The following is a 22,554-nucleotide window of genomic DNA, read 5'->3' as shown; positions in this document are numbered from 1 at the left end:
CTGTAGGAAATGTTTACGGTAAAGAAAATGACGCATGGACCCGGCCGGGTTCGCGTTTTCCACTTCTAAAATCTTGCTTGGAGGCATCATACTGCCCTCTAGTGGTCAAAGTAGTGTTCGACACACGGAGGGGGGCCCGGCCACGAAGGCTCAAAGCGTGTTTAATAGACTGAATCAATAAAGGAAATCCGGAAGCCAGAAGAGAGCGGAAACCTCTAACTCTGCTCTGCGCTCAAGATGTTTCCAGCGCAGAATGAAGCAGCGCATGCGAACTGCAAACTTTACTTTATAAAGATATACATTTGGCCAACGACATAAAGCACACCTGCCTATAAAATCAAGGTAGATCCACCAATGTGTGAAAAACTGCAGAACAAATTGGACCTCCATGTGCGGAACAACGTTTCTAAAGTTGTAAGTATCCACCAAAGTAGCCTGCTGCTAGTACCCATCTATCCGCAAAGCGCTTCGGTGCCCCATCAGGGATAGAAAGCGGACTATAGAAATGCTGTCACTATTAAAAAGGTCCCAAATTAGATTTGGCACACAATAGTTTCTTTATAGTCAGTCACCCCGCATCTGAGAGCACAGAATAGTTAGTGACAGGGTGCTATCAGCACACAGGAGTGGCTCCTATGTGTGACTCTGTGTCGTCATGACTCTCTTTAAAGGATTTTGCTTCCTCTACAACGCTCGCCTGGCATGACGTCATGCCGTAACGTTTCCACTAGTGAGAAGTGAGCAGTGTGAGCATGCACACATCAATGTGCCTGCTGTCACAGCAGTCCTGAAAAAAACGGACTGCCTGTGCCAGGGCACAAAACAGAGCCCGATAGAGACACGTTTCGAGGCCTCCTTTTAAAAAAAATGCCGGTGTTCAGCACTGGTGAGACCCGGCCCACTTAAAGCCCTGTACAGGAGGTATTGGGGTGAGGCAGGAAAACTCCTTAGCAGGGTTTTCCTAAGTGGCGGTAGTTGGGGAAATGGTTAGTCATGAGCGGGCGTATCCACCCCTGGGGGGGAGGGGGGGGGGGGGAGGCCGCACAGATCAGGGACTGGGCGACAACCTTGGGGACTGGTGCAACTAATTAAGTGTGAGACTGGAGAGTTTTGGGCGTGCCAGGTTAAGGTGACTAGCAAGAATGGATGCAAGATATGAAAGGGAAAAATGAAAAGGGGTGTATGGAATGGGGAGAACAGGAATACCCAACGTTACAAGAATGGAAAAAGGGAATGGATATGTATATGATGGCTGAAAAAGTAACTTATGCCGGTAGGGGCAGCCCCCGAAAATTTCGAAAGAAGTGGTGTGAATGGATTCACTACTATTCTTTGGAGATGGAGAACGGCACTGGGACACAGATCCAGGTGGATGACCTTGAGGGGTGGGATCTTGTCTGATGCAATGGCATTTATATCTTGGTGCTTACTAATGATATCGAACTTGGACTGGCAGATGCATATCTGGAAAGGGGTGGAGTGGAATGGGGTTATCAATGCTAGTTGTTAAAATTCAACGGTCACTGGGGTTGGACACCGGGCTGACTATATTGTGTTTCATTTTGCCCTGGCTGCATTGTTTTAAAAATAAAATATAAACATATTAAAAAACAAGTGTATGTGTGTTTGTATGAGAGTTGTCGGTAGGAATTGGTTATGTGGGGAGGCAGGGGGGTTTGTCAGGTTGTAACCATGTAGTAGTGAGGCGTGAGGTTTTTCATACACATATTAAGCTTTATGAGGTTGCTTAACTGCAGACATGTCCTAAAAAGTAGCCTTTTTCACAATACACTGGTCTGCGGCTATTGTGAGGTCTTGCACGAAACGCCCTATGAACGGGTAACACATTTAGCACTTGTGTCTCCAGAGTTCTTTACCAGATAACCTGGTGGGTGGACCTCAGTGAATTGGGTCTACAGAATTAAAATGGTGGTTACCCTGCCAAGGGCGTAGGAAACAGAGTGGTCAGACGTCATTTCCTGTCCACCATCTTGGCGTTTGTCGGCATGGGGCAATGTAATAATCAGAATGGTACCTGAAAGCGGACTAGATTATTGCCACCATGTAACACTCTTAACCCTGGAGAGACCTTAACCCTTAATTAAGATGGCCAAAATACCATACACGTTTATTTCAATAAACCAGCGCAAGTAGTCCCTCTTATTTTCTTCAATTACAAAAAGTTCTAATTTGCTTGTTCTGGCGAATGTGGTGTGCCTATATTTGTGAAAACCAAAGGCCCCCTGAGTTCCAAGTCACAAGATTCCTAGGACAGGGAAAACAACAATGCGAGAACGTATATTTCCTAGGCAATTTTATAATTAGTAATAACAACAGTTCTACATGAAGGGCTCAACAAAAATAAAAATAAAAAGTCAAAAAACAGACAATATTTAAAATAAATGCAACATATTTTATTGAATGTTGTGTCCGCTTCAAATTATTGAAGTATAACAAAACGGATCAGATCTACTTATTTTGAACAATACATAAAATCCATGTGAAGATAAATTTGAGTTAAAAAGTGCACAATACAGATAATTACTACTGTATTGTGCACTTTTTAACTCAAATGTATCTTCACATGGATATACTTCTTCAATTAATATACATTCTCGCATTGAATGTGGTGTGCCTTGCATGGTTAGGCGAGTTGATAGACACCGACGGATGAAGCGTGAACATGCTGCGGTGTTTGGCCGCGATTTAGAAGGGAGTTGAACGTCTCGAATAACGTGGAAGTTGGTGACAAATTTGCTTTGTTTAAGTGAAAGGAACACGTGTCACGGTAAGCAGGGAGCTCAATAAGGGGTAAACTAATACACTTCCAGGGCTGAAAGAGGACATAAAATATGGCATTTGAACTTTGTTGTGCAGATTGAGTATATCGGGTTCTGGGGTCTAGTGGTAAACAATGTTTATCTTGTTGGCAGTATTCACACACACATATATGAAACGCTTAAAAGAGGGCAATAGCGGAGTTTTAATTTCGTGTGTAAAGTTTGGAAATTGCAGCATAAGGATTACAACTGATCGGATTGATGATATATGTATATTTTTCACTTTTTTAGATACCCCCGAAGAAGGGCAAATGTTGCCCGAAATGCATTGGGTTTTTTATGGAATAAAACGTGACATGTGGAAACATGATGTGTTCTTGTGCCTGTTTGAAGAATGAGGAGATACAAAGAAACGAGTAAAATGAATTGAACATAAAAAAGAATACAAGTGATAAAAATGAAAGGATAAAATGAAAGCTTAAGCAATACATGGATTTAATTCATTGGATTGGTTTCAAAATAGGTTGTGCAGCTAGTTGGGAACCGAAATGCGGTTCCCGTGTGTTCGTGCCTTGCATGGTTGTCACTTTCCCTTGTGGTGTTTTTGGAAAGCTAGGATAAGTTTGATGCACATTACTTTGGGGCCATCCTGTACTATTATTTTTAAAATGTGTGGAACCTTCACGAGTATTTATATTAATTTAACACATCTGGCTAATGTTCCCAATTTCTATTTCCCATTTTGGATGTTAAGGGCAGGTCTGTCATTTATGTCGACGGAGTCTTGATCCATTAAAAATGGAGGATCATCAAGCCCTAATTCTGAGTAAACCTGAGAAGTTAATATAAATGTTGAGATTATGATCGAAGAGTTACAAATAAATCGATCAATAATAGGACATCCGAATGCAATATGTTTGTGTTTTGTGGATTCTGCGTATGATCGGAGCTTTAGCGGTGAAAGATTTGACAGCACGTGACCAGCAGTAAAATCAGATTTATGTTTTGAATTTTCCTCCAGTGATTCCTGGGGACTACCGCCTATTCTCCCTGAAACTTTTTTCAACATTATCAAAAGGAAAGAGGTCCAAAGGGGTCTCCTTCCCATTTGTAAATCAGATACAACTCTCTTAGGACGTTGTTATCTGATCAATGGTTGGCAAACAGTTGTAGTCGCAAACCACTAGTACAAACTTAGACTCGTAAACAGCATGGGGGGGGACCACTCCCCCTTTTATTTGAGATTCCAACGGGGTTGCAAAAGCCGTTTTAAGAGTTGGAAAGAATTTTCTCACTTATAAAAGGACTTTTATACATAAAGAAAAGCCCTTTTGCGATCACAAACTGTGATTTTACGATTTGCAAGGTTTACAATTGCAAAAGGTCTTTGTGCATGATGCCCCATTTCTTATGAAACAAACCTCTCCATGGGCGCACTCAGATTTACAGTGTGCAAATAAGGAGATATTTTCCGCTGTCTGGAGCACGGAGGATTAATTTCATAATATGCCCGCCAGGCCAGCTCCCTCCAGTTTGCCCATAAAGAAGCCAGAAAAAAGAAACCCAACTAAGCTGGTACACACCTTTCAGAATATTGTTTAGAGTTTTTGGCCCTCCACAATTCCCCTTTCCTGTATACACTGTCTTTCTCAATGCAGAATGTCTAATGGTCTTGACAGACCAGACCTAACCCCCAGATGATGGACCAGACGTGGTGTCTGCTTCCTTTCCCAGTTGATAGAAACGTTGGAGGACATCCAACCTAAACGAGGACCAGTCTAACCAGCCGTTCAAGATCCACGATGGACAATCACCAGAAAGATGCAGCATCGCATGCAAGTTTTTAATCGCTTAGAAGATTAGGAGTTTCTGGCTAGAACTATAACCACAATATGGGCATATTTTGTTTTACTGTGGTCCAGCACCACAAAGTGCCAGACCTTCCAGGAACCATGGAGGAACTCACTTGACCTTCTCATTCAATGGTGGCAATCTCGCCTGACAGGAGAACCTTTGGCAAGTACTCCACCTGGAGTGCTCGAGTTACACCCTTTCACCCTGGGACTGTGGGTGTTAAATGTGGTGCATTTTAAGTATATACAGGCCGGATTTAAGGTTAGTGCTGGTGCCCTGGTGGATGTAGCAGGATTCTTGGGTACTAAAAACGGGCATGCTAAGACAGCAACACCAGAGATCCCTCCCAATGCAAATCATGAAGCTGTATGAGTAAAATAAAGGACAAATCGTGCACAAAAACATGACCAGAGTCATCCATAACACAAATATGGTCTCACAGGGGATAACAGCCATAAACTCAAAGTAGGTTAGGGAGCTAAAGCTTGCTGGCTTACACTGTATCCATGGCATGGGTATTTGTGATTACGGGCCACCAGAAGATGACAAAGTGGAAGAACATCCAGAAAACATGGATGTTCCTAGAATATTCTGACATTGACAGTCAGCACCGGGATATGGGGCTGTTTTGACCCTCTGTGGCCTGTAAACATAACAGCAGTCCATCTTCTGCAGCGGGACCTTGAGGCCAGCAGAAATATTGTATCCCAATTCAATATTTTTAGCTGGAATATGTGGCATCAAAAAACAGTCTGGGACTATACAAATCTGGGACTGCACCACCCAACCAACATTTCTATGCCTGCAGCATCTTTGCAGGTGTTCCATTGTAACTAATAGCAGAACCATGAACAGCTCCAAAGCTATCCCTAATGCTTAAAGCCCACAGCAAAATACTTGCCATCAGTTCAGTTCAATAAACTTCATTCGGGATGTGAAACAACCATAATATTTGTCATCATAGGTGACCTGAGAAGAAGTGACAAATACTGCAACAAACTAACATTACCTTACTGGATAACCTTGGGCTACTCAGTTGTATGGGAGTCATTCACTCCTGTGCTTGAAAGTAGTATGGGCTCCTAAGTCTGGAAAGGTTTGTGGTGGACCCTTCTACTATTCTCTGTAGTATCTACTAGCTGCTCTTCAGTTAATCTAATGTGAATTAAAACGGAGATTTATTTTTAAAAGTTAATACCTCTACCTGGGAAATCACATTTGTCTTAAACATCTTTGGTCTGGACACCTGTCTTAAACTGTATCTATGATTAGACTTCACGTCCTCCCCGGTGCACTAAGCTTCAGCTGCTCGACACCAGTGGGGAATCGAAGATGCCGGAGCCCTGCAGATCTGCTGCGAGGTTCATGGCTGTAGAACAAACCGAGAGCATCTCCTCTGCAGCTCCTGGGTGCTCTCTCCATTCTTCAGGAACTGGAAACAAAGAAGGACCGGGAGGGGTGTGTGGGTGGGAGGCATGAAGGTGGCCATATCGGTGGAAGGAGGTACCTCACCTGTTGCACGGTCTGCTTGGAAGAGGTACTGCTGGAACGGGAGGGGCCCGAGGACTTCTTAGGTGAGGAGGGGGCCTTCTCGTGGCTTCCCATGCCCGGAGCCTGCACACCAGCGAGCGGAGATGCTGCCGTGGATAGCCAAGGGAAACTGGGGCTCACATCCCAGCCACGGCCTTCCTGTGGAGGGAACAAGATATTTGTGGCTGTGTGTAGCATACAAGGTTTGTATGAGATTGTGAGATCGATTGCAACCAAAAACCTGTAAGCAGGAGAGTTTCATAAATGACAAGAACGTTCACAATTTAACCATTGACACCAAATCCAATAAAACAATTGATATCTTAAAAATATACAACCTATAGATTGACCCAACTATCAATGAATGTAATATGCATGCGTAGATTTGCGCTCCATGAGGAAGGCAAGTAATGAGCCTCGATCTGAACAGAGATAATGCCAAGGTTATTCTGCAGGGTGTCTGCTGGTTTTATCTGTCATAATTGCATCTGTCAACATAACTAATGACACCACTGTTAAAATAAGTACAATACACAACAGGAACTTTAAGCAGCATGCTTTAAGAATACTACAGATGAATGGTCAAGACCTTTAAGACGAGGTAGCTGGGTAGTGAATCCCATTCCAAAGGAGATGGCATCAGGGTTGTTGAATTGTGAAATATATATATCCTATCTGGGCCTTGCCTGGTAGTAGTACACGTTGGGAAAAATGTGCCGGAATGGAAAGCTTTTTCATTTCGGTTTTGAGGATTTTACGGAAAAAGCTTGTTCCAATAGCTGGTGGGACAGAGTTCAGCCGTTTTGTTGCACTACAATGAAAGGACTGTTTGCGGGTCCTCTTCTTTGTTGGAGTTGAGCAGAAGGGATCTGAGTTAAATAGTATCCACTGCCCACCTAAAGCAATCGATTCACCTGCAAGATAACATGGAGCAACACAGTACAGAGGTTTATGGATGATGCAGGAGCATCTAAGAGTGTTTCTGGCTTTGATTCGCAGGCACTCCAGAGAGTTTAAGATTGGTCGTATATGGTCGAACTTCCTGGTACCAGAGACCAACCTGGCCACAGTATGGAACTCTGTCAAAGGAGCAAGATCCAGCTTGTGAATTCCAGTGAGCAAGTAGTTCCTGCTGTGTATTTTTTGCCAGTAGACAAGACTAGACAACTTGTTTAAAATGCTCATTAGTCAGGAAGAGTTTGACAATTAGCAGTCTGATTTGCAATTGAGCTCTATTAGCTGATGAGTTAATATATGTGATTGGAAATTTCATCAAGGATGAACTCGTATGATTTGGCACAGATAATGAGGGAAGGGCAGCAATCAAGGAAATCGGAAGCATCCAACCAGGATTGAACCAGAATGGAGCAGTGGGGTAGAGTCAGTAGGAATGTTGATTCCAATAGGTTTAATACAAATTGTTGTTGTGTCGTCATGGCTTTATTTTGCTTAGATTCTGTGCGAGGAAGGTAATGTCTGCGGAGGGGTGACCTTCAAGTAAAGTGGTGCGTCATCAGCACAGACATGGTACATATTGCTTCTAATTTTTTTTTAAAACCAGGGGTTCCATGTAAAGGTTGAAGAGGGTGTGCAAGTGTATAGAACTCTTTGGCGAAGAAAAACAACACCTAGGCAATTACATATAGTTGTACACACAATGGTGTATGGGAAAATTAACAAACCAAAGAAAATTCTGTCTTCAATAGCATCATTTTAATAATACAATTCAGTTAAAAGTTGTGTAAAAACACAGTATATTTTAAGTTTCAAGCAGAAAAACTAATAACATTTCATTATAGAATAATTAAAACAATTTAAAAACACAGATAAAAATTGAATATCAAAACTAGTGGCAAAATAATTGTCGACGAGCGTTTCGGCGTACTAAACGCCTTCTTCAGGAATAGCCACAGATTACTTAATCGTAGTGTCCTTTGGATTCACAGACGCTATATGTCGAGCAGATTGATATAAAAATCTTGAAAGTTATATGGCTCACAGCTCTATGAATTCCTCATTCCGTCATCACAGGTCTAAGGGTTACTAGCTCCGTGTTCGTTGAGGTAGAGCGAAATGTCAAAAATAAAGTATCTTCCTTTTTTCTTTCTCTATTTGGATAGGGCCACGGAGCGCAAAAAGTGCGAGAAATAACTCCACAGTTTTGAAAATGTCAGGATAAAACACTTCCAAACAGGGAAAGGACCTACAACAATCAATATTTAATGTTGCTCCGGGAATAAACACGGATCGCCCGGTGGTCAGGAAAGGTAGCGATAAATTAGCGATGATTTCCTCTTATTTAAAATAGCGGGAGCGGCCTGGTAACATACTAGCGTGGCTTAAAGATCCGCATAGCCTTCGGCTTATTTAATTTAAAGATGCAGCGTGAGGCGGGAATGAATAATGAGGTCCTGATGTTCGAAGGCGATCGATGACTCCTGGCGTCTGACATCACAGGAAATGGAACTCTTTGGTACACCCAGTGCGAAGGTCTGGAGCAGAAGCATGAGATGTTTATGCATTGACTGCAGGTGTCCAGAAAAGAGAACCACCCACTTACTTCTGTTCCTTGCTTCCCATGCTCTCACCCAGGTTCTTTAGAAGTGTTTGAAGATTAACCCTATCAAATGCCGCAAGTCAAGAACAGTGAGAAGACAGAAGACCCTTTATCAATGGCATGTGCACCATAAACAATCTGAAGCACTGCAGTCTCAGTGCGTTACCCCGCCCTGGCATCTGACTGGAAGTTATCACGACGTTCCTTCCAGTATTGAATTGCTAGAGATGTCTTTGGAATCAGCAGGTGTTTTTTCAGAAGTGGAGACTCACTTGGCTTGCTTTAAAGTTATCTGGGACACAGCTGGAGGGAGAGGATGTGCTCATCAAGCTAAACACGAATTTTAAGAGAGGGGGGCAGATTTCTTTGATGACAGATGCATCCATGGATCGGTGAAGGGTCTGAAATTTGCAGTGGTTTTAGTAGATTTGATTGCGAGATTGCTCAGAGTACTGCCCAATTGGGTTTTAATTTCACAGTAGTTTACATGACAGCTGGGGAAGATGAGGGCAAGGCAGTGGATATTACAATCTTCACCACTTTCTCATTAAAGAAAATGGTAAAGTTTCAGCAGTTTATGTCTGGATTGTTACTAAGCAAGGGGCGGGGGGGGATTATTTTCCCAGATCAAACAGGGCTTAAGGATGGTTCTCCACAAGGTTTATCTCTGTACCAAAAAAGGATGGTTTACCGTATGGTTAGGCTAACCTCTGATGGATTCAGGTACCAGATCCGTTCCACAGATCCAGTCTCCGACAGCCATCCAATTCAATGTTTTCTCCCACGTACATCTCTGCAAAGAACTACCATTCAATGGTGGTTCTCACATAGGACATTCCCACTTCAAAACTCAAGACCATACTGAGTGCGCGGCAAGCTTATTTGGCTGGATTCACTCATCTCGCATGCAGATGGCAGGTGGTTGTACTACCCTCTACAGGCTCCAGGGTTATCACTTGTGGATTACACAGGCTCCATTGTGTCGCCCAAATTTAATCTGTATATGCGACTCCAGACCAGCCAACTCCATCAGGCTAGAGCCAGGTTCTGTATGTATGCTGATGACAGTTGATATTTGGGCTAGTCGCAAGGCTGGGTCCAGAGTGAATCCATCTTTATTCAACTCTCTTTCCAAGCACTCGCTGGTGGACGGGAATTAATTTTCTTTAACCTAACCCTTCAAAGACTAAGGCTCCAATTAACACTGTGGAGCCATTCCATCTGTCCCCTGACCTCTTGATGAATCCACCACCAGAATCTGTCAAGGTCACCCGCAAACTTTAGACAGCTGGGAGAACAAGGTACCTAGCAGCTGCTTCCTGAAAACGAAAAACCTGTCAATATTTGCCCTAATTCATGTATCAGTTGTTAACAACTTCCTTTGTTTGCTTACTGTAGCCGCATTTATTCAAAAGCCAATGAAAGGTTATTCTGCAAGCTCCAACTAGTGCAAAATTCATCTAAGAACTTAATCACTGGTTTGTCCCACCCTGATAACCTCGCCTATATCTCCTGCTTTCTACATTGCCCCCCAAAGCAGAGAAGAGTTTTCTTCAAGGCCACGGTAATCAGACAAAGAGCAATCTATTAAAAAACATCAGCTTTGTTGCTGCATATCGTTGTTGGCACAATCCAGAAAGAGTGTTCAGATCCACCTATCTGTTATCACTTCATGTGCCTAAGACTAAAACTAGCACTTTTAGTGATCAGACTGTCTCAATCCCAGTGGTGAAAGTCTGAAAAACCTCGCCTTTGCTACTACTCTTGGAAATCTTTTATTAGAGTCAAGAAACTTGGCATATGAGCACCAGAATTAAAATGGCAAAACACCTGCCACGTGCTAAGACCTCAGGCGGGGACGGTTTCCCGCCTGAATTTTACCACTCGTTCGGGGATGTCCTGCCCCCCCTCTTGGTGCAGGTTTACAATAAAGCCCTGGAGTCTGGCGTTCTTCCGCCTACTATGAACTAGGGAGAGGTCTGCATGATCTTGAAACTGGGCGGGGACAGTTGTGACCCCGCAGCGTTCCGGCCTATCACCCTGATCAATACGGACGCAAAGATCCTCACTAAACTATTGGCCACCCGCCTAGCCCCGCATATGGCCCACTTGATCCACCCGGACCAATGTGGGTTTATCCCCGGCCGTAATACGGCGATGAACTTGCGCCGCCTGAATCATGTCCTCCACGAGGTGCGTGGGAGAGAGGGTTCTCATGTACTGGTGTCGATTGACCTGGCTAAGGCTTTTGACACGCTTAACTGGGGGTATCTACTGGAGATGCTCCGGAGGACGGGGTTCGGGCCGGTGTTCTGTAATTGGATCCGAGTGCTCTATGGGGCACCCCGAGCGAGAGTTCGGCTTGGGTCGGCCCGCTCGGAAGAATGGTCCCTGGGGAGGGGCACTTGTCAGGGGTTCCCCCTCCAGTTTGCCTTGGCAATAGAACCCTTGGCGGTCTCCGTTCGCGCCGAGTTGGCTCAGTGGGGCAATAAGGTGGGCGATACCGTAAACGTGGTCTCCCTCTATGCCGACGATGCTTTATTCTATTTGACGTCCCCCAGCGACTTGCTTCCCGGATTTTGGACCGCTTTGGCGCAGCCTCTGGATTGCGCGTCAACCTTGGTAAATCTTTGATTTTCCCGCTGGCGGACTGTGCTGCCGACCCGGGCGTGGATCTCCCATGTCTGGGGCTGAGATGGGAACGTGAGGCGTTCCGCTATCTCGGCATTCAGGTGGCCTCGACCGACGAGCACCTGCTGGCTCACAACGCCGACCGCGTGCTCCGGACTCTTCACCAGTCTGTGTCCTTCTGGAACACGCTTCCTCTCTCCCATATGGGACAGTTGGCGGTCACCAAGATGGTGATGCTCCCTAGGATGTTGTATATTTTGCAAAATACCCTGTGCCCACTTCCTTCTCGAATATTTCGCATGCTCGATTCGCTCCTCACATCTCTGCTCTGGGCAGGCGGGCGTAGCAGAGTTGCTCTGCGCACGGTGGTCCGGAGTTGGGAGGAGGGAGGCCTGGAGGCCCCGAGGTTTGACCTCTATTATTACGCGGCACAGCTCCTCCCGGCTGCACGGTGGTTCGCTGATGAGGATAACTGGGAATTGCAGCTACTGATGGGCAGAGCTGACGAGAGGACTCAGAGAGGCTTTGATGCAGGGAGGGGGAGCGGATGAGGCCTTGCCCTATGTAGTACGACACACAGCTGAAATTTGCCAGCGATTTGTCGAGAAGGTATTGAGACGGGCCCCCTTCCATAGAGAGCTGCCGGTGTGGATTTTAGCCCCGGTGCTCCGGATGGAGGAAAATGTGTCCTACCGGGAATGGCGGAACGGCGGATGTGAGACCTTGGCGGACCTCTACCCGGATGACTCCTTTGTGTCCTTTGTAAGGGTGGGCGTCCGAATCGGCTACGCCCACGGAGTAGGCGTAGTGTTGCCTTCTACGCATTTTGCGTAGACAGCGTAGCCGGCAACACTACGCCCACTCCGTGAGCGTAGCCGAGTCGGCCGCCACCCGCCTCCCTCCCGCCCTCCACTAGATACTTTATTTAAACATTTACACGGGTTAAAACAAGTTAAAAGCACTTACCTTGTCCGGGGCTCGTCCGGGTCTTCATCTTTGAATAGCGTCCTTTGCCTGGATACCAATGCGCATGCGCGGGCGGCCGCGCATGCGCATTTCTCGGGAGAAATGCGCATGCGCGGCCGCCCGCGCATGCGCATTGGTATCCAGGCAAAGGACGCTATTCAAAGATGAAGACCCGGACGAGCCCCGGACAAGGTAAGTGCTTTTAACTTGTTTTAACCCGTGTAAATGCTTAAATAAAGTATGTAGGGGAGAGCGGGAGGGAGGTGCGTAGTGGGGCTACGCGGAGTGCGGGAGTGGGCGTAGCTTCTCGCCCTCTCCGCGTAGCTCCGCGGAGCCCCACTACGCCCCACTACGCCCAGGGTTAGTCCTTTGAACACGCCACGGAGTCCTTCGGATTGAGCAGGGGGCAGTACCTGCACTACAGAGGGCTCCAGGAAGTAGCTAGAACAACGTGGCCTCAGTTCCCAGAGGCTCCTCCGCTGACTCTCACCCTCGACATCCTCTTATCGTGTGGTAGGAGAAGGAGGCTGGTCTCCCTGTTGTACTCGGCCATGCAACAAGATTCGACCCCGCCGACCGCGCCGTCCTGGGCAGCCTGGGAGGCAGACTTGGGGATGGCTCTGAAGCCGGGACAACGCTAGCAGATTGGGCTCCTGACCCGGAAAGTCTCGTGTAATGCACGGTTCAAGCTGATACATTTTAACTTTGTCCACCGCACCTATATGACCCCAGTCTCTCTGAATCGCATTTCTGCGGATAGGCAACACAATTGCCCTAGGTGTGGGGCAGAGAGGGCGGGATTCTTCCATCTGGCCTGGGAGTGCCCGCAGGTCGGTACCTTTTAGAGGGAGGTGGTGGACCATATTGGTCGTGCTAAAAAACTCAGGATCACTTTGGATCCGCTCCATTGTCTCTTGGCCCTGGTGCCCAAGCCCAAGAAGAGGAACTTGTCCTACAAGTTTTTACAATTATTGTTGGTGCTGGCAAGGCGGCGTGTGGCTATAACTTGGATGGGGCAGAGGGCTCCCGAGATATCCCTCTGGCTGAGGGATGCTAGAGAGTGGTCCCTGGCTGAGGAGACGCATATGCAGGGCACTCACCGTGATGGGAAACTTCAGGATGACCTGCTCGCCTGGAGGTTGATGTGTCTAGAGGGGTTGACAGATGATGATTCAGATGCCACCAGTGCGGAGTTGTTCACCCCTGGGGGGTCTGGTTCTGAGAGTGACAGGGAGGGAGACGGGTTGGAGGGCCCTGGTCCGGGGTAGTGCCCTGCTGGACGCACGCCAATGTTCCCTGTTGTATATAGCTGTGATTTGCTTTGATTCCCGAAGGTCTATTTCTAGATGTGATGTCTGCGCCTTTTCGGGCCTCACATGGATAGCTTGACTTATTCACGCACTTTATCACTGATGCCACACACGGGGGGGGGGGGGTTTGTTTTTTGTTTTATGTTGAAATTGTGTTTTATTGAAAAGTGTAGCTATCCAGAGGGATAGGAGTGGGATTACATGAAGGACATGGGAGAGCGTGTATATACATGAAAACCAGCGGATACAATGATGTATACATATTATTCATGTAAGGCTGTGATTACTTGAGACATGCTCTGAACCTACGCCGCCCAACCTCCGGGATGTGGGCCCCTATGGCTGTGTTCTGCCCTGAACCTTGCATGTAAATGATCTTTGCCCTCGGTCGGTCGGAGTGGCTATGAGGACCTGTGCCTTCTATGTTTTTGCAATAAAAATATTAATAAAAAAAAAAAAAATGGCAAAACAACTTTCATGTGGTCTCATAGCTTACTTTTTTGGAGAAGCTTTTGGAGCAAGCTGGTGGACTACATACACACACATCTTGGAACAAAACCTGTTCAGAAGGTTCGGCAAATAATGTCTTTCATGTTCAAGGTGAAGGTGGTGCCTATCGGTTTGAGCTACTTAACCTTCCAATATCCTCTGGCACCACCAAGGACAGGAACGTCACACTTTTTCCAAGTGCATGCTTTTCAGTGGCAAACTAACAAAGTAGTTACAACTTTTTTCCTTCTTCAGCTCGAAAAACATATAATAATTGTTAACTGGCATCTTCCCAAGACTTGTAGATTGCCTCAGGATCATTTCTCTCACTCTTCAATCTTAACATGGAGCAATCAAATACTATTCAGGATTGAGGAAGTTTATTGTCCTACACAAAACCAGCACACCCACAGAGTCATCACCTAGGCTGCCAAGACAAATATGTGCATTGAAAAAGGGCAACTTCTGTTTGGAGTCTTAAGAAGGTGCAGGGCCAGAAGAACACGGTATGTTGCACGGCAGGTTAGCTACCATCACATGTATGATCCCAAGCACACAAAACATGTTACCACACCACCATACAAAAGCAGCCTCCCCACCCACGTTACATTATCGTCAGAAATTTCATCCACATACCACTCGTAACCCCACATACGCTCCCAGAAACCAAAACAGTGCAACTCATGCTGATATAAGTTCATTCAGCTCTCCATCAAGCAACCGACACAGCATACACCATAAGAACAGACACCTTGACAAACATTTTTCATTACAAGACATAGCTCAGCACCACTTCCACTCATATCTGGACAACCACGTCCTTCCAGTCTGCAGCACACAGCAGACTGACCACATGCTCAGGACCAGCAGAGTCTTCCCTGTTATCCACAAGCCATTATGGTTTTGCAAGATTAAAAAAAAAAAATTACTCAAATGCCACTCAACTTTATATCACAAACCATCAATATCAAAAACATCTTATGTCACCACAAAAACAACAACCTTTTTGACAAGAACTGCACTAACCTCACCACCAATACATTCATTAATCACATCAGCATCTACACGAGGAACTTCAACCTACGAGTGGATTCCACCTGGCGCTCAAAACATCTCAGAATATGTTCAAACTAAACAACACCCTTATGTTTGTCAATACTTCCATGCCCACAACCAAACGTCATCCCTTCCTTAAAATCCACAGTAATAGGCCAGATCAATATGCAAATCAATCCTTCTTCAAACACAAATCAACCACTCATCAAGGCCAAATCAAACTATGTAAAAAACAGTACTTCTGTTTAAAAGACCTTCTCAAATAAAGTCCAGTCATTTGCACATCCACTACCCAACCACAAGGAAAAGTTAATTTTGTGATAAGCACCTCTGTCATTAAGGCCAACATTAACATATACATATATATTGAGAAACATGCCTCCACAAAACTAAAATCCTCAGCCACTGATCCACTCAGCAAATACTGGATAGCAAACGCACCGCCTGGATGCATTCACAATAGGGCCTGACCAAAAGTGATTAACTAAAGAAAAACCAAACCAAGTAAATCCCCATTCAAAGGTGTGAAACAGCATCCACCTGGTCAGATCACCCATATCCCATATCCCATTCAAATATACCATTCAAAAGGCAAATAAAATGCCATCACAAACGTCTTCATAAAAAAAGATCAACAAGACTTGAGATCACACTGATCACATGAAGCAAACAACAACCACCTGGTAGCCTACCTCCCCCACTCAATGTTGCAAGGGAGACAGCCCACACCCTCTGATTCACCAATATGAAAGCCATCCTCAGACCACAATTCAATCTCCTCTGAAGATAATATTCTCCTCTCATCCATAAGCATGAGCGCTAAATCCGCTCCGCTCGCGAATTTTGCGAATTTTTGGTAAATTCGCGATCCGCGAACTCTCTCGAATTTACCGAAAATTCGCAATCCGGGAGCGGCGGATTCCTAGGTCAAAAGTTCAAGCCTTGCTGGCCTGTTGTAACTATTTTACGATGGCGCCGGCAAGCTGCCAGCGCCATCGTAAAATAGTTACTAAATTAGCTTCAACAGGAAGCACTAATAGATAAAATCAAGCAGGCGCTCGTGCATCTGCTTTATTTTATCTATTCGAGCTTCCTGTTGAAGCTAATGTAGTAACTATTTTAGGATGGCGCTGGCAGCTTGCCGGCGCCATCGTAAAATAGTTAACAGGCCAGGCAGCTGTGCCTTCTTCCCAAAACGGTGGCGTCTTCTTGAATAAATATGAAGGGCAGGGTTCATTCTGGCACGATGGTCCTGGCACAAAATTAAACCTCAACCGGAAGCACTTACAGATATCATGTAAGCATGCGCCCTAGTTGAAGCTTAAATTCAGTGACTCATTTATCGGCCAAAAAAACAATCGTGAGCGTTGTCAAGGCTGGGCAGCTGTCTCTGATCGGTATCTGTCCTTTTATACACACAAGAGGCATGTGCACTTGCATGGAATTGAGACCAGTTTATTGCGGAATTAGAGTTTCATGAGGAACCACCGTTCCATGCATACCTTTTGGGAAAGTCAAGGTGGCGGGTCTTTATCTAGGGACGGGTATCTTTAAGCCCAACAAAGGAATACGCCATGCCCTTTCACTCAGCACGCTCTGTTCATTAGTCTGCAGGAATGCACTGTAAACTGTCTCACATGGTGCATTTGATGGCAGGCAGCAGTTTCCATCGCTTTAAAAGCTTGAATTTTGGTAAAGCAACACACGCCGAACTTTGCACATAATGTGTTACCACAGCATAAAATAAAATAAAACAGCCATTGGATAAATATATGCTCTGCTAAACAGAAACTAAACTCCCAGAGTTCGGTTAAAGAACAAATTTAATTATACAATCCAAACTTTTTCAGGGTCTCGAGCAACTTTCACAGCTGAGCAAACAAGCACGCAATCATTTTATGTTTTATGATTTGCGTGTGTGTTCTGTCAAGGCTGGGCAGCTGTCTCTGATCGGTATCTGACCTTTTATACACACAAGAGGCATGTGCACTCGCATGGAAGCCCCGCCCCAAATCCGCAAATACGCGGATTTTGCGGATCCACGATCCGTGAATACGCAAATCCGTGAATCGTGGATCCGCAAAATCCGCCCATGCTTACTCATCCATTCCAAAATGGATCACTGGAGAAACAATTGCATCTCTCTGCAAAGTAATCAATACCTCGGTCACACAAATCATCTCTCATACTGCAACAAAAAAAATCCCTTACTTACCCCCAACAATTTTACCAAATATCTACTCCTCACCCACCTGCCCATAAAAACGCTTGAAAGGGCAGCTATCAACTACTAAAACATCTAGGTACAAACCACTTCACAGCTACCAGTGGGATGCCATTCTTTGCTTTAACATCGATTGTCCCTAACCAAACAATAAACGTTGTCCTCAACACAGATAAAAGTTGACCTTTGCCTCCTTCTCCTGCATAACATCTTTGCAACCTTTGACAATAATGAAAACCAAGTCTGCATCTTAAGACACCAGGTTCCCCAAAATAGGGTTCTAGTGGTTTCCTATTCTGATTGTTCTATCCAGACTGTCCATCTGCAAACCCTGTGTTTGGGAGTGTCATTTGGATTCCTTCAAGGCTCTATCTACTCACTAGCTGACTAAGACCGATGGATGAGTTTCAATTATATACATATAAAATAAGCTAAATTACTATACACAACATCACTCCTGAACTTCAAAGAGTATAGAGCATAGAAATATAAATGTTCCATGCAGCATGTATTCTGCAATTATCTAACCAGTCAAAAGAGTTATTTTAAGCGATAGACACAATGTACCTGCCCATAGAAGTATAGAAATTATAACCAGCAATAGGCCCACAGGCTCACCAGTAGACATTTGTCCTACAGAAATAAATAAATCCAAAGGGGTTTATTAGAATGTCGGGCAGATTGCCACCGCCCGCATGGCGGTGGTAATCCGCCCGACATTCTCCTCTGCCCACATTCCATTTCCCCACCCCACATTAGTATGGGGAGGGGGGACCCCAGTGGACGGGAAGACCGTCCGTCGGTTTTCTGCCAGTCGTCCAGTCGACTGGGCGGAAAAGGGCCTGTATATGGTAGCGGTGTCTGCCACTTTGTGCCTGCAAATGCACACAGTGCAGCCACAGCATTGTGGCGGGCGGTGCGGTGTGCACCGCCCGCCACAAAGTTGTGGATGGGGGATGTCACTGTGGTGGTGGCATCCTAATTGCTGGTGCGGGACCTCTGCACCACTGGCGGCCAGTCCCAGCACCGCTATCCTAATAGAGCCTTAAGTCTCAAGCTAGTTGAGAATCGAACCTTTCTATTCAATTCACTTCTATTCAATATCTCCCTTAAATAAGGCACTGCAGTTAAAGAATTGAAAACAGCATAGGAAAAACTCTACTGAAGAAACTCCCCCTTTCACCTGAGGACAAAAAGAATTTACATCGGATTTCCTTTATTGAATCCAATAGTGTATTTCATCCATTCTAAGCTAACTTTAGGTAGGCAGATATAGTATAAAGCCTGTGGTATTCTCTGCCAGGGTGGTCTCCACAAACTGGTGGATGGTGAGGCAAACATTTTGTTAGACCTTTCAGTTGTCTTTGGCACCACTTCAAGGTTGAATTGACCTAGATACAAACCGAAGAAGATTACGATATCAGTCTCCATGACAAAACCATGAGTTCAACTAGTGCAAATGTAGCACGTCAGGAATAGGTGAAAGACACCTTTACTGGTTACCCATCAGGAAAAGGATAGTATAACTCTGTACAGATTATTCGCCACGCTATCCCTGGGTTTGCCTGCTTTCTGGACATATATATTCAAGTTAAATACCCCCAAAAGAGCACTAGGTTCCTCTGAAAACATTGTGTTGGAGGTTCCAAGAACCAAACCAACTCCCAACACAGATCCATTGCAGCAGCTAAGAAATTGAATATGTCATCTTTTAAGTTGCGTTCACTTTCTTGGCTACTTGCTTCTTGGAAAAAGCTCCAGAACTTTTTTTCAATCTCACTGTATGTTTGAAGTAGTTTTACCCTATGGGGTAGTGTTTTTTTACTCTATGGCGCCATGAAGCTACAGTGTAGCTGCATTGATAAAAACTTTTTAATATAACATAACTGATCTGCAATGTGTACATAGAATCTTTTAGAGTGCTCCTTGCGAACCCTGGGATCAAGATTCACCAGAACGCCAATTATCCTCAACTGCATCTCAATGTTTCTACATGCTAAGACAAAGACCATCTCAGAAACTGTATGTCATTCAGGCGCACATGTCAAGGGTTTATCCAGAGTTGTACCTACCCTATTAAGACAGGATTCCACTTCATGGTAGCATACAAGATTAAGCATAATAATTTACAACTGGCAGTCCCTCCCATTGACTCAGGCAAACAAAAAAATCACTTGCCTTAATCTTTGATTCGGATCAATAATTGACATCTCGCATTACAACGAAAACACAGGTAATATGGCACTAATGTAGGCCGGCTTCTGTGCAAGATTAAACCTTACCTCTTTGAAGCAGTTTCAGACTGCACATGCAAGTTTCAGTTCTCTTCCACTTAGTAGTCAAGCAACACCCTGCTCAGAGTAGGTCACGATTGAACTCTAGCAGCAAACAAGAGCATAATGATTGTAGCTGAATGCCTCATCAAGGTGCTCAACATAATTCTACTACTTATCGCCTACCCTGAAAGACATACACTGACTACCAAGCCATGCTCAAAACATTCTGCACCATCTACAAATACGTAAATAACAGCACACTCCAACCTAAAACTTGGAAGACAATAAATTACTCGAGTGATTAATTCATCACAAGGAACCATCATGAGTTTTGAAATAAAAACTACAAAAAATAGATAAAAAACAGTAAACAGTAAACAAGCTTTCTCTCTACAAAACCAGATTATGGGCAAACATCACTCCACACATCAAGCTTCAAGTCCAACCCATCAACGTGTAGTTCAGGAATGATCTGAAGCCTTGTGTCTTGCAGAAGCATCTAAACAATAAATAAAGGACCTCCTTCGCCCTTGCCCCATGTGTTGTGCCATTGTGGACAGTTCCCCTTCATGGACTACAGGCATGATCTTTAATCATTTCCCCTTTTCATCCGTCCTGCATCCTCATGTTTCAATGTACAGTGGTCTTTGCTCTTGGCTAGGGTTGCCGTATGAAGGTACTTGTACACACATACTAACACCAACAATCATCATTCAACCATATGCGAACAACACGCTCTCTCCCTTTTGTCAGGAATCAAACAGAATACAATGACCCCTTCAAGGATGGATGTGTTTCTTCCTTAAGCTAAACACTGTCAACATGGAGTTTCTCCACATTTACCCCTCGCCCACCACCAACGACCTCCACACCCACCTTCACCGGTGTGAACATTTCTCTCTTCTTGGCATCTCCACCATACAAATAAAAAACAATTACCTTTATTGGTACAAATACACAATACCAAAAAAAGCCAAAGTCGTCCAGCCACTTCTTTGCCCATCAGTCTCTATTGTTGTTCATCAGATGAGGAATCACCTTCAAAATATGTTGAACTACACACAAGGTGCTTCAACTGAGTCAGCCTTACTTCCACAAAAACATTCAACAATACTAGTAAGTCACGGAAATCGCAGGGTCAACTCATCAAATACATTTCTCTCATGGTTCTGGAAAAGTATCAATCTCGGTCCTAGAAGGAATATGCTTGGGCCCCATTCTATTAGAATTCCAAACAGCATCCAAGACCCCTATGTTCTGCACTCATTTCCCTTCTCTCATCTAGGTCTTCCCCCTCCCCCAACAAGTACTGGGAAGATCACCTTAATATATTTCGAATTGAAAAAATGCTCTGCTACCCAAGTGGTGCGATTCATGCTAAAAAAGTATTTTTTATTAGTAACACTATTACAGCTTCCAGAACCACAGCTCAGAGGGTAGGGCTGGGCACACATTGGCAGATTCTAGTACCACTGCGCCGACAAGAGCAATGAGATGAGAAAACGTGGGTAGCTCTGCCACCACAAACATAGTTTCCTGTTTTCAGAGATTCAGAACTGTGATCCTTCCTGTATTTTATACTTCAGCCGGCTCTGGGGGAGGGGTGTACCGAATGAATAGTGCAGGTGTGCATGTGTAAATAGAATACTTTTGAATACAATGTTGTAAAAAGCAATATCTTGTGGTGTACATGGGTTTATGTGACAGAAGTAGTGGCCCCTCAGTCACAAGAAGTATAATAAAGTGCCTATATTCACCCTACAGATATTTATATTGAGTTTGTTTGTAATGGGTTTTATCAAGGCGGTCTCCTTTATGACGTAGTTACGCTGGGCTATCTTAGTATTATTTTAATTTGCTATGTGAACTTTATAGGTTTTGAGACCATTTGACTTTTGTAGATAGTTTTGGCAACATGATTTTTCCCACTGTGATTACTCTGGATGAGGCGGAGGCAGGTCATGATTAACATCTCACCATTTCATTCCAGCTGTTGCTCGATGCTACGACTAATTAATGCCAGCTGCAGCATCAAAGACAAGCTTCTGAGCTGGCACATCACACTTCTGGGAAGGTCATTAGCTATTTTCAGGGCACTTTCGGCAGTCTGAAGCACAACTTCCTGATTCAGGCACATTTTTCTCTGGAATGTTGAAATAAATCAGTCTGTACTTTTTACAGCGCTGCTTAACACTGCAGGGGGTATCCAGGCACTATTGTCCCGCTGGTCTTTATTCAAAGAGCCAGGTCTTGAGTCCCTTTCTGAAGTCTGCGAGTGAAGGTAATGTTCGTAGGTGGTGACGGAGGTCGTTCCAGGGCTTGGCGGTGAGGTAGAAGGAATGACCTCTGCTTCGGCTTCGATGGAGGACGTGGGCGAGGGCTATGGAGGCGGAGTACACTAGGTTGGCGGATTGGTGGAATGTCAGGCAGGTCCCAGGTTGTGAAGGGCCTTTTAGGTGTGGGTGAGCATGTTATACTGGCCTCGCTTCTGGACCGGGAGCTAGTGGAGGTATCTGAGGTGGTGGGCGGTGCTGGTCTGTTTGGGGAGGTTGAGGACGAGTCTGGAAGCGTGACCTGGCGCTTCATAATGAAGTTGATGCCGAGGCTGCGGGCATAATCAGTGGGGGTCGGAGTGGGTCAGAGTTCGGTGTGCCACCAGGTGTTGTCCCACAGAGAGGTGTTCTTCCCGAGATGAGGACTTGTCCATGTTTAGCTTAAGGCAGCTGGACCTGATCCAGTTGGAGATGTCGGTCATAGTGTTCCAGAAGCTGGATCTGTTGCTGGATTCATTTTGATGAAACACTTGATAGAATAGAACTGTAAAACAAAGGTCCACTCCAGCTGGCCCTAAAACTATGCTACTTAATGCTCTTTGCCTTCC

At 45.0% G+C, this 22,554-nt stretch overlaps 1 protein-coding gene across 2 annotated transcripts in view; it reads right to left on the bottom strand.

Moving 5' to 3' along the window:
• The window catches only part of OSBPL7 (oxysterol binding protein like 7), a 281,900-nt gene that overhangs the window by 185,312 nt on the left and 74,034 nt on the right, over positions 1–22,554 (bottom strand). For both annotated transcript variants that reach the window (XM_078645591.1, XM_078645590.1), the window contains one exon: positions 6,147–6,323. In XM_078645591.1, the coding sequence (XP_078501717.1) occupies positions 6,147–6,239 (93 nt within the window). In that variant the 5' untranslated portion in view covers positions 6,240–6,323. The remainder of the gene's footprint in view (positions 1–6,146; positions 6,324–22,554) is intronic.

This window comes from Lissotriton helveticus, chromosome 5_1 (genome assembly GCF_964261635.1).
Source record: "Lissotriton helveticus chromosome 5_1, aLisHel1.1, whole genome shotgun sequence".
Taxonomy (NCBI): domain Eukaryota; kingdom Metazoa; phylum Chordata; class Amphibia; order Caudata; family Salamandridae; genus Lissotriton; species Lissotriton helveticus.
This window is presented reverse-complemented; position numbering and strand designations above follow the sequence as displayed.